The 11,408-nt window shown below is 41.9% G+C and overlaps 1 protein-coding gene across 1 annotated transcript; it reads left to right on the top strand.

Annotated features, from left to right (window-relative positions):
* Nucleotides 1-297: 297 nt before the first annotated feature.
* On the top strand, nucleotides 298-11,396 carry MRS2 (MRS2 magnesium transporter; the record flags this gene model as incomplete). The annotated part of the gene is made up of 10 exons (XM_009707776.1): nucleotides 298-371; nucleotides 1,883-1,919; nucleotides 2,505-2,617; nucleotides 3,080-3,253; nucleotides 3,935-4,065; nucleotides 4,756-4,872; nucleotides 7,884-8,036; nucleotides 9,160-9,277; nucleotides 10,078-10,191; nucleotides 11,286-11,396. Coding segments are annotated over 10 exons (1,142 nt in total), but the record flags the coding sequence as incomplete, so codon positions are not given.
* Between the last annotated feature and the right edge of the window lie 12 nt (nucleotides 11,397-11,408).

Here is an 11,408-nt window from a genome sequence, read left to right as displayed (position 1 = left end):
TGGCCCTCCTCTGCGTCCTGGTAGGCCTCGCTGTGTGGGCCCGGGGTCAGGGAGGGAGGAAGGGGGACACCCCGGCCGGGGGCTGGGAAACCAAGCCGGTGGCAGCCGCACTCGGTGCGGTATCGGGCTCCTGCCCGGCGCCCGCTGGGCGGTTGTCAGGTTCCCAGGGGCCCTCTCATGAGCGGTGCTTCGTGGTTTCCGTGCCAGTGCGTTATACTGATGGCCTATGGCAGGGTGCCGCATAATTAAAGGCAGAGTGCAGTGTACTGGAAGTAGAAATGTCTTGTTTTTCTTCAGGTAAATTTTATCAACATGCCCCAACAGAGGCCTCCCAAGCCACCTTAGCTAGCGTGTCTCCTGTTTTTGCAGTGGTAAGTACGTGCGGGTGTTTCCACCGAGGAGGGCAGCTTGTGCAAGGTGATGGTGCTCTTTATTTTTTCTTAAAGCATTATAAGAGCAGATGGATTCATCTCTTAGAGAACATCCCTAGTTCTAAACTGTTAGTTTAAGGTATTCTGACTCAAGGACCAGTTATGTTATACAGCATTCATCAAGATGTTTTTCTAAGATCCAGCATCTGCTGGAAGTTCTCCTGCTTTAATTGTGAAGGCAGGTCAACTCTTAGAAGTGCTGCAGTCAGAAAGGTTCTTGTTAAGGTTGTCAAGGCCTGATAATGCCTTTTAGAAATATTATTCCTATGTCTTGGTAGCTGCAGTTCTAAGCAAATGTAGGATTTAGGGAAGAACAAGCTCTCTATATCCTTCTTTAAAAATGAGTCTGAAAGCCATTTGCAAACTGCTTGATTAACGTTGTTAGTACATGGGAGGGAAGGTAAGGCCTCCTTGTTGAGAACGAAAAGCAGTCACTCTGTGACAGGGTGCATGCAGCTCGGTCCTTGTGGCCATGTAACCCCTGTTGCAGCTCTGCTGGAATCTATGCTTAGGTATGTTTAATTCACAGAAAGTTATTTTTAAAGCCAGTAATACGGAATTAAGCTACATGGTTTATAAGCAAAACAGCAAACTTTCTGATTAAACCAGACATTGCAGTTTTTCCAAAAAGATAATTTTACCAGGAGGTACAAATGTAAATGAATAATCTGAATGACAAGTCCTAAGACAAGAAGGATTTAGATGCAGGTTACTAGCTGAATAGCATGTTAATGCAATAGTTGACATGGGCAGAAGGCCTACCTACCCAATTTGTGGTACTCTACTTTTTTGCAACTTTATTTGTAAATTTTTCATATTGCTCCAGAGGAAATGGCAAAATTTGTAATCCAAAATGGAAGATGCCCTGCTGATCTCCTTGGTATCCAGTGACAGAACACATGGGAATGGTTTAAAGCTGTGCCAGGGGAAGTTTAGACTGGACATTAGGAATCATTTATTTACAGAGTGGGTGTTCAAACCCTGGAACAGGCTTCCTAGAGAGGTGGTTGATGCCGCAAGCCTGTCAGTGTTGAAGAGGCATTTGGACAATGCCCTTAATACTATGCTTTAACTTTAGTCAGCCCTGAATTGGTCAGGGAGTTGGACTAAATGATCATTGTAGGTCCCTTCCAACTGAAATAGTCTAGTCTATTCTAAGTCTGATGCTCTGTAAATCACCTCCTTCCCAAGGTTTACCTAGGAGCAGGGTCATGCAGATGACACTGGATTTTTTTTTTTGGGTGTGTATACAAACAGAATGAAATATATGGTGATTTGGTGCAATATTTTTCTTAATTGGGATGAACTGTGAAGACAGGGCATAAAAAGTTGCTTTTTTTTCCTAACATATTTTCCATCTGACTTCCAGCCAAGTGCAAACAATTTTAGTAATTCATTTCTTGTTTTATAGTAGTTCTGTGAAAAAAAAATATTTTTTTCCACTCCTTTAGATGAAGCTTGACAAAGAGGGAAATACTACCTATTTTGGTGAGTTTTCATTGTAGTTTTGTTTGTTTGTTGGGGTTTTGTTTGTCTTTTTTCCTTGTCCAATAGAGAAGAGCCCAATTGGAAATCTACACGGGGTAGAAAATTGTATTTGGGGTACTTCACTGTGTTTACTTGGGATGTTGCAACATTTCCTCTGTTTTGTTGCCTTCTGTTGGTCTTCATAGCATCTTTATTGTTACAATTTTTGTATATTTTTAAGTAATATTTTGAAAATAACGTATGCTGTCTGTCACATGAGGGTCATTTTTACTTTGTCTTTTCCTTTTTTTGACCAGCATGCTGCTTTCCCTGCCTTGTATTTCCGTTCCAGTAGGATTACATGTGCTTTCTTAATCGAGTTTCTGACGTGAAATGAATTGTCATGGCCAACTTTTTACAATTTTTCTCTTTCCACTCAAGATACAATCTTCTAAACTTTGTAAAAAAGAAATCACATTGAGGAATCTATGGGAGGAGAACTGTTTTAAAGATAGCACAGCTTTTTTTTCTAAATGTACACTAAAATGTAATTTCAGAACACATATGCTTGTCCCCTGCCTTCATCTAAAAATATTTTTATGGTAGAAAAGAAGAAAACAGAATTGTACCAGGAATTGGGTCTTCAAGCTCGAGATCTAAGATTTCAACACCTAATGAGCATTGCAACTAGGAACAACAGGATCATCATGAGAATGGAGGTAATGGTTTCCCTGTAGCTGAATGTGAACTTGAACCCTGTCTTATCCTTGCACTTGCATTTTCTTGCACGGTTGTTTTCATACCAGCTCTCTATGACATGCAGTCCAGCAGTAAACGTGTCTTTGGAGCTTTACGTAGCGATCAGAGGTAGGGTTTTACCAACAGTACACGTTAATGACCATTTTCCTAGTTGAGCAGAGGAGAAACATTACTAACATTGTCATAGAAGTAAAGGCTTGCAAGGAGCCTCTTCTCAATCATACCACCACTAGCACAGTGCTGTGTCTGAACCGTGGGGAATCCACTCGTTTGCAGTTAGCGTGAGGTTCTGTTATTTTCCTGCCTGAAAAGACATTTGAAGAGTGGTTTTATCAAAGCCTAAATTATCATATGCACTACAGAGTTATAAGAAATATTCAGAGAGTGTTTTTTCAGACTCCTACCTGTACTGTCTTTTTCAGTTCTTGAAGGCTGTGATAACACCAGAGTTTCTTCTGATACTAGATTATCGTAATTTAAATCTGGAACACTGGCTCTTCAATGAACTAGCATCTCAGCTGGCTGGGGAAGGTCAACTAGTTACATATTCCCTGCCCTTTGAATTCCGAGCGATAGAAGCAATCCTGCAGCACCGGGTGAGCCATCTCATTTTTATTTAAATTGTTCTGGGAGTTGTTGCTTCATGGAAAGAACAGTATGATTTTATTTTTGTCTTAATATTTATGCATACACATTTGTATATGTATTCCACACTTAACTGTAGGAGTTCTTTTGTGGTTTTGGCTTTTTTTTGCTTTAGTTTTTATGGTTTGGTGTGTATGTGCGTTTCCATTCCCTTCTCAAGAAAGCGCTAATTGGATGCGATGGCTTCACCATCATTTGGACAATTAAAAAACAAGTGAGAGTACCTTTCTAGAGACATGCTGTAGCTGAAATGGAAGTCACACAAAAGTGCTGAGGTTTTTGGCCTCTTGGGCAGGAGTCAGATAATGATTTCTAGCTATCCTTAGAAATCTGTGCTTGCTAATGCTAATATGACATTTCTAGACAAACGCTGTTTTAGCTTTATCAGCCTTATTGGTGTGGTTGTGACTGGGTTTCGGTTCAGTGCAAATCACTTTTTATAAAATACTGTATTTTGCACTGTCTTTATCTTGTAAGTAGTATCCCTGTAGGAAGTATTTCCTGGGCATTGGAAAGCAGATTGCGTTAACTGCCTGTTACTGTGAATTCTGTGTTCGGAGACAGGAGTCAGTTGCCCAAGTCATTCTAAAGGGATTGCTTTAATTCTTATGAAGGATCATGTTGTTATCTAGATCAGCAAACTGCAGGGGAGACTTAACACTTTGCAGCCTCAGATCCTTGAGACACTGGAAGCTCTAGTGGACCCCAAGCTTTTGTCTGTGGATAGGAGTAAACTACACATTCTCCTGCAAAATGGCAAGAGGTAAATAAGAGTAAGCTGTGAAGAGACTAGAAGATGACCATAGAAAATTATATGCGATGAAATGTTAGAAAAATGGTATCTAATATTAATTTCCTAGATTACTGTAATGCTGGGTTGTACATCTTATTTGTAAATGTAAAGATCAGTATGCGAAAGACCTAGTGATACGGGGGAAGACAGAAAAAGGGAGATCTATTCCAAGTTGTCAGAAGTACAGTCAAGCTTCTTAAATAGCATCTGACAGAATAAAATAATATCTAAGAAAACAAAATAACATCATGAATATGTTCCCTGTAATGTAAAACAAGATTAGTCTTTGGGAAGGTCAATGCTTTAAGGTTACCAGTACTAATACACTGGTACCTTCATGTATTAGCTTCTCTGATATGACAGTGCAAATATGCACTCGCTACATACTCAGAGTGCTTGTGTTTTCTGACTTACAAATATATCCAGAAAAGAGATCTGAATCCCTTTTAGTATGTCTCTGTAGCTTGCCGGTGCCCAGACAGGTCACTGCCACTGCTAAGTGTGTGGCCTGTAGAAAATTTTTTGAAGGAGCTCTTAGAACCCTGTGAGGAAGGGTCACTCCGTCTGGCGAGGGTGCTGGCTGGCAAACTCATTTAGAGATTACCTTTGTGCACTGGTGCCTGTGGGGATTACTTGACCTTTTGCCTGTTCTTTCTTCAGCTTGTCAGAACTGGAAACAGATCTTAAAGTTTTCAAAGAAACAATTCTGGAGATCTTAGATGAAGAAGAATTAATAGAAGAGCTCTGTCTATCTAAATGGACTGATCCACAAGTATTGTATGTATATTTTGAAACCACATAATTTTTTAACAGTGTGTTATGTCTAAGGAGAACTTGAACACTAAACTGGGTGTTCCTTGCCAAAAAGCAGAAGGAAAAAGACTTTTTAATTTTTCAAAGCCCTAATGCTTGCCGCTTCAGCAATCATTGTAATTGCCATTTTGGAGAGGGACTTCATTAGCACTAGTCCTATTATGCAGTTTCAAATAGTTCTTGGCATAACAGGCCAGGTCATCTAGTATGTAATGGGATGCGAGCAGGATGGCAGGAGGAGAAAAAGCAAATGTTATTTTTTCAATACAAATTAACGCTTTCTGGGAGAATTTTACTCAGTTTCACCAAAAAAATGAAGAAGCACGTTTTAAAGCTTGTCTTGAATAGGTCAGATGCCATGCTTCCTTTGTCAGAAGTGATCTGAACACCTTGCTTCTAGCTTTTTGCTCACCAGCAGAACCTGAGGGAAGGAGGCTCTGGAGCAGTCTTGTGCACCTGAAGAGCAGCATTTCAGGAAAAATGTAAAATCAGAAATAGTCGTGTTGCACTCTCTCACATTCTGGTGAAAGACAGCACACAGCAGCAGCGGCACCGGTCGCTTTAACAAAAATTAAAAAGCAATTAGATCGTGTGTATCGGATCCCAATATGTTTTGGGCTGAATTGTATCTAAATCTTGGGTGTACAGACATGTTTTAAGCTAACTTTCGGGGTCCTTTGCAAAGTTGCTGAATAATACTTTTGCCTAACCACATTGCATGTGGATATCAATACTGTTAACACAGTAGCATGGGTTTAAAACTGGGAAATAGTTTCTTGCCCTGCAGAGCTTAGTCTAAATGTGCAGCAGAAACTCACTATTCCAGAAGTTTGCATTTCCAGTGCACCTGCTGGAGGACTTTTGGGAGGGCTTTGAATTCCAGGCTGCTCCCGAGACAGCAGCTGATCTTCGTCCTGGTTTTGCTCACAGCCTTCCTTTGGACTTAATAGAAGCTGCTGGCAAATTTCTTCTTTCCTCATGGTGGGAACATGTAGGAAAAATACCAAGGTCACTTTACACTTTCATGTCAGGAGAAACCTGAAGTCGTCCCTTCTTTCAGACACCATTGCACAAGGGTAGGAGAGGTGGTGGGAGGTTGTGTAAAGAGTGCGGGAGCTATGCCACAGGATGCAGTGAGGTGGTCCATGCACGAGGCATACCAGGAAACGCTAGCCACGACAGCACGTTTGCAAGCCGGCTGGCAGTGTGTGGACAGCTCTTTTGGCTCCAGGATTGATGCAGGTGGTATCATAGAATCATAGAATCATTTGGGCTGGAAGGGACCTTCAGAGGTTATCTAGACCAACCCCCCTGCAGTGAGCAGGGACATCTCCAACTAGATCAGGTTGCTCAGAGCCCCATCCAGCCTGACCTTGAATGCCTCCAGGGATGGGGCTTCCACCACCTCTCTGGGTAACCTGTTCCAGTGCTTTGCCACCCTCATTGTAAAAAATTTTTTCCTTATGTCAAGTCTAAATCTACCCTCTTTTAGTTTAAAACCATTACCCCTTGTTCTGTCACAGCATGTGTGGTATTTGAGGAAGTCAAGAAGCCTGAGAAGGTGTGGAGGAACCCAGTTATGCGTAGAGGTGCCATCAGAGAGATCATTTGCAGCGGGAATGGCGAGCTGAGCCCAGAAAGACGAGATGAGGCAGACATGGTAACTTTGTGTGAAGGGATGGCAAGCTGTTGAAGGCTCATGAGACAGATGGAGGCTAGTTAATGAAACCAAATCAGGCAGCAGTTATTTTCAAGTCTGCATGCTTGTTGTTTCGTTTTGTGTATCCACAGAGGAGCTGATGTAAAGATACTCATCAAATAAGACCTTGAGCTGAATCTATCATACAGCAGATAGTGCTCTAAGGCTTTCAAGTCTGCAGCTGCTCTCATCTGCACGCATTAAAAACTGCAAGGTCTGAAGGGCTTTAAAATCAGCCTACCTAACTCAAAGTTTCTGCCCCGTAAGAGAGCAATTAGGGGCTCTCTTAAATGTCCTCAGGGAGCTTATGTGGGTTGATTCTTAAGACATATCACTTACTTTCTTGGAAAACCATTTCACAGAGGTTCCTTTAACAGTCAGCAATGCCAGGAGGAGATTCTTTAAAAAGTTTAGAGAAATTAGTTCGTACCACAGAAGAAAAACATGATGAAGAATCTTCCTGGCTTTGCCACTAGTTTCCAAGCTCTTGCGGATCTCAGGTGCGTCGACTTTCATCTACACAGTGAACAATCCAGTACACTACCAGAAACACTCATTCCTGTTACAGAGAAGGCCGCTGTGCCAGCAGTTGGACCGTGAAGTAAGATGAAAGTCTCTCAGACTTTATTTAGGAGAGCAGCGTCTTCCATTTGATGCTCCCTCTTCAGCTGCTTCATGCTTCCAGAGCATTTTGCAGTAATTACTGTGAATAACTGTGAATAGCTGAAACACCCTACGGCTAAACTATTTTAATACACACCTAAAACATCTCCCTCACCGTGTAATTGCGTGTTGGCTTTTGGTTATGTTTTATTCTTGTTTTTGACTGCAGCGTTACCAGCTTCCACCACTTGAGGGCACCGAGAAATTAAGCATCTCCTTTCAAAACTGTCAGCACTTTGTAATAACTTACTATAAACATTTATAGTAATATAAACTTTATATATTTCTATAACTTTATAACTTTTTACTATCTGAAAAAGTAAGATTTGTGGTGTTGTCCACGCCTTGAGCACATCAAATGCTAACTGCTCTACTCAAAATAATTGACTGCCTATGCTGAACAGCTGATAGATACAAGAATATGCCTTTTATTTCAAGCTGTTGGTATTGATGGAAGTTCCTCACTGAAAAGATGGGATTTTGAGATCTAGTGTCTTAACAGCACTCTTCACGGCTGTTCCCCACAACTCTTATGTGCCTTGTCTTAACACATCAATAATACACTTCTGTACAACATGTAGCTAACCAGAAAAACATAAATTGTTGCTCACAGTGAGGAAAGTACGTCTGGGATTGACCATGCAGAGGAAATGGAGCTGCTGCTGGAGAACTACTACAGGCAAGCAGAAGATCTTGCAAATGAAGCTCGTGAACTCAGAGTATTGATTGACGACTCAGAAAGCATAATCTTTATCAACCTGGACAGGTTAGCTCCCCTATCTGTTGGACTGCTAAAAGCTGAATTTAACGCTGCCTAGTCTTTCTTAAATCTGCTACAAGAAAAGTTGGGGAATTCCATCTTCATGAGGGTTTGAATGGATTTGTAGTCACAGCACAAGAAGCTGCATTGCACTTTTCTTATCAGTGAACTGGATAAAGCAAAGCAATGAGGCACCCTAATTAGTATTTGTAAAAATACTCTCTAGCTAGGCATCAGTTTTCCCTAGCAGGAGAAATGAAGCTTCTCCTAGATCCTTCTGGGGAGCTATTTACTAAAGGAAATGTCTGCAAATTTAGGGGCAAAATAAAATTCTACACAGGAAAGTTTACTCTTAATTCAGCAAAACTGAATTATTTAAGAGTCTGGCTGGGCTACTCAGGTGTTGAGTACAATTTGCATTATCACTCTGTGGAGTGATACAAGATTGAGTAACTTTAGAGCGAGTATTTTCCTCTCTGTCTGTATGCTACAGTTTTCACTACGAGTCAGCTTTCTTACTGAAAAAGAATTGTAGCTTGCATTTGCAAGCACATGCCACTCTGTCTTTGAGGCCAGTATTTAATATTCTTTCTCCTCTTTACTGGGGAGTTATTTGTAGAAGCAATTGGTGGATGCTGCATCAGGAAACCACAAAAATCCTCTTGGGGAAGACTTGAATATGGAATTCTCCAAAACAGGCCCAAGTTTATAGTCTGCAACATTGACTGACTTTACTTCTTTGTAAGTATATCCATTTGCAAGGTAACAGTAAATTTTTGTTTCTTGTGAATATGGACATATAAATTCCAGCCAGTTAGTGGTGAGAGAACACAGATTTCCATGGAAATTTACTGTTACTCTATGTATATACACCTCTAAGAAGTGAGCGATGCCGGAAAGTCTCCTGATGATTAAGAACTTGCAGCCCTAGAGGTATCCTGATGCAGCAATTTCAAAACGATGGCCTCTTTGTACTGGTGTTTCATGAGCTTTGTCACTGGGTTGCCTAATTCCAGCATGACTTCCTCTCTTTCACTATTTGGTTTTAGTGCATGCTGTATGGAATTTGCGAATTTAGGCAGCAAATCGATTTTTGGGTTCCTCTTACAGATGTTTCTCCCTTCTTTAGCCACCGTAATGTGATGATGAGACTGAACTTGCAGCTGACTATGGGGACTTTCTCCCTCTCTCTCTTTGGACTCATAGGAGTTGCCTTTGGTATGAATTTGGAGTCATCTCTTGAAGAGGTGAGGAACGAGTGCTGCTTTTATCAGTGACATAAAACATGGGCCCTACTCTTACAGTGCGTATTATATTCAGTACAACTTCATTCTTTCCATAGGTAAAGCTCCAGATTTATGTTAGTGTGTGAACATAATTTAGTCCAGTGGTTCAGTGTTGATGCAGTCACTTTTTTGTAAGCAAATTACTGTGTGGCTAAATGCATAAAGGCTGTATTGCAGCCTTTTTCCTACGTAATGTCCATGGAAAAGAAACGGGAAGACAAATTTATGGTCGTATGAGGACTGACTATAAAGCAGTATTAAGGTTTCTTTAATTATCATCTGCTCTTCTGAAAAGACCAGCTTTGTCTTCCAGATACAAGGGTATGTAGCAAGCAGCCAGGGCATTTCCAGAATACCAGAGGAAATACTCTACCGTCATGTACATGTTTATACCTAACCTGGGGGGGGTAGAGACTGGGGTGTACAAATTTACAATTATCTTAGGGGGGAAAAAAAAAAATAAAGCAAAGACTTCTTCCTTTCCAAATCCATTGAATAGAAGGGTTGAATTTTCAAACTTCCCAATGAAGGAAGGAAAACTGCGTGGGACAGTGACAGAACACACTAGGGTGATTCCTAAATCAAATGCTTTGCTATGAAACAGCCCTTTTCCCAAGGCAGGGCTTGGGTTTTTGTGGTAGAGAGTTTACCACTTCCTCCCATAAAGGAGGAGAACACTGGTGGGGAGTGAGTGATTATCTTTGGATAATCCCTTTTCTGAAGAGATAGTTGCATGACTAATGGGAATGTTTTGTTGGTAGGACCCCAGAATATTTTGGCTGGTGACGGGGATTATGTTTCTGGGAAGTGGTCTGATATGGCGACGCTTGCTTTCCTTCCTTGGGCGGCATCTAGAACCTCCACTACCTCCTCACGTACGTAATGGCTGGCTAGGGTTTCTGCTTCAGATTCTGCATTTCTAAAGCAGGAAAGAAGTTGTTGTCGGGGCGTGGGCCACAGACCGTGGGGGAATTCAGCTCACTGTCTGCTCCTTGACAAAGGAGAGGGTTCTTCCTAGCTGGATTTAACGAGGAGGGAAGCCCCAGCACTACGTTTGAGCACTAAGATACTGCTCACTGTTGCCAGAAGGCTGTTCCTTGAGACATGCTGTATTGACTGTCACCTGGCAGCCCAAGGGAAGCCGAGATGAATGGTAGGAGCAGCCCTCATTTGCCTTCTCAGCCACTGCAGCAGTGTGTTCATAGGGAGGGACGTAACGGATGCTGCCATCCTCCTCCCACCCACATACTAATTCTGGGTCTGTAGTCCCCGTCTTGTAAAAGAGAAGAAGGTAAAGATAAAAGGACGACGAAGACAGGTACTGGCCGTAACATCTCACTGGAGAATGATGCCGTGGTTGGGATGTCCTGACTCCCAATCTGAAGTTTGTAATCGCTCCTCACACGCACACCAGCTATCTTTGACATTGATGCTGAGGGCATCGTAGAGCCCTGTTATACCAAGCTGCATGAAGATTTTCAAGGAGAGAGTTTTCAGTTCAGTGAGATTTTGTATGGGCCGTTTTCCCTGTTGACTGCCCTTTCCTACCAAAGCTTGTAGGTCTGTATTGTCTACCTCTATTCTGTACTCTAAAACAGGGAAGTATCAGTGGATTCAGAAGTTTAAGTCGCTACAAGTGATGAAAGAAAGAAAGGGAAGACCCAGATAAACGCCCCTTCTTCCCTCCCCTCCCCTGCCACTAAGAGGCAGATGGAAGTAGTTTGTTGTGGATTGCTGACCATGGCTACAACTAACTGGATTATCCTCAAGCATTGCTCAAAACCAACTCCAGCACATCCTGACTCTGGCTTGGAGAAATGTCCTGAAAGGGATTAGGGAGAGAGAAGCCAGAGAGAGCGTTCTGAAAATAAGAGGTGAAAAATCAGGGTTCAGGCCGCTGTGAAGCTTTATTTCCTTCTGCTGCATACGGCTTCTCCTGTAATCACAGGCCATTTTGTGTCTTGCCTAGGTTCCTGCAGTTTTGAAAAAATCCCAACCAGCAACTGGAAGAGTGGAGATAAAGAACCACCTTAAAGCAGAAACATTTGGGCTGAGCAGAAGCACGTTAACAAATCAATAAGAACAGCAGGAA

The sequence above is a fragment of the Cariama cristata genome, unplaced genomic scaffold (genome assembly GCF_000690535.1).
Source record: "Cariama cristata isolate BGI_N322 unplaced genomic scaffold, ASM69053v1 scaffold1089, whole genome shotgun sequence".
NCBI lineage: Eukaryota > Metazoa > Chordata > Aves > Cariamiformes > Cariamidae > Cariama > Cariama cristata.
The sequence above is the reverse complement of the archived record's forward strand: the minus strand, read 5'-3'. Positions and strand labels throughout refer to the sequence as shown.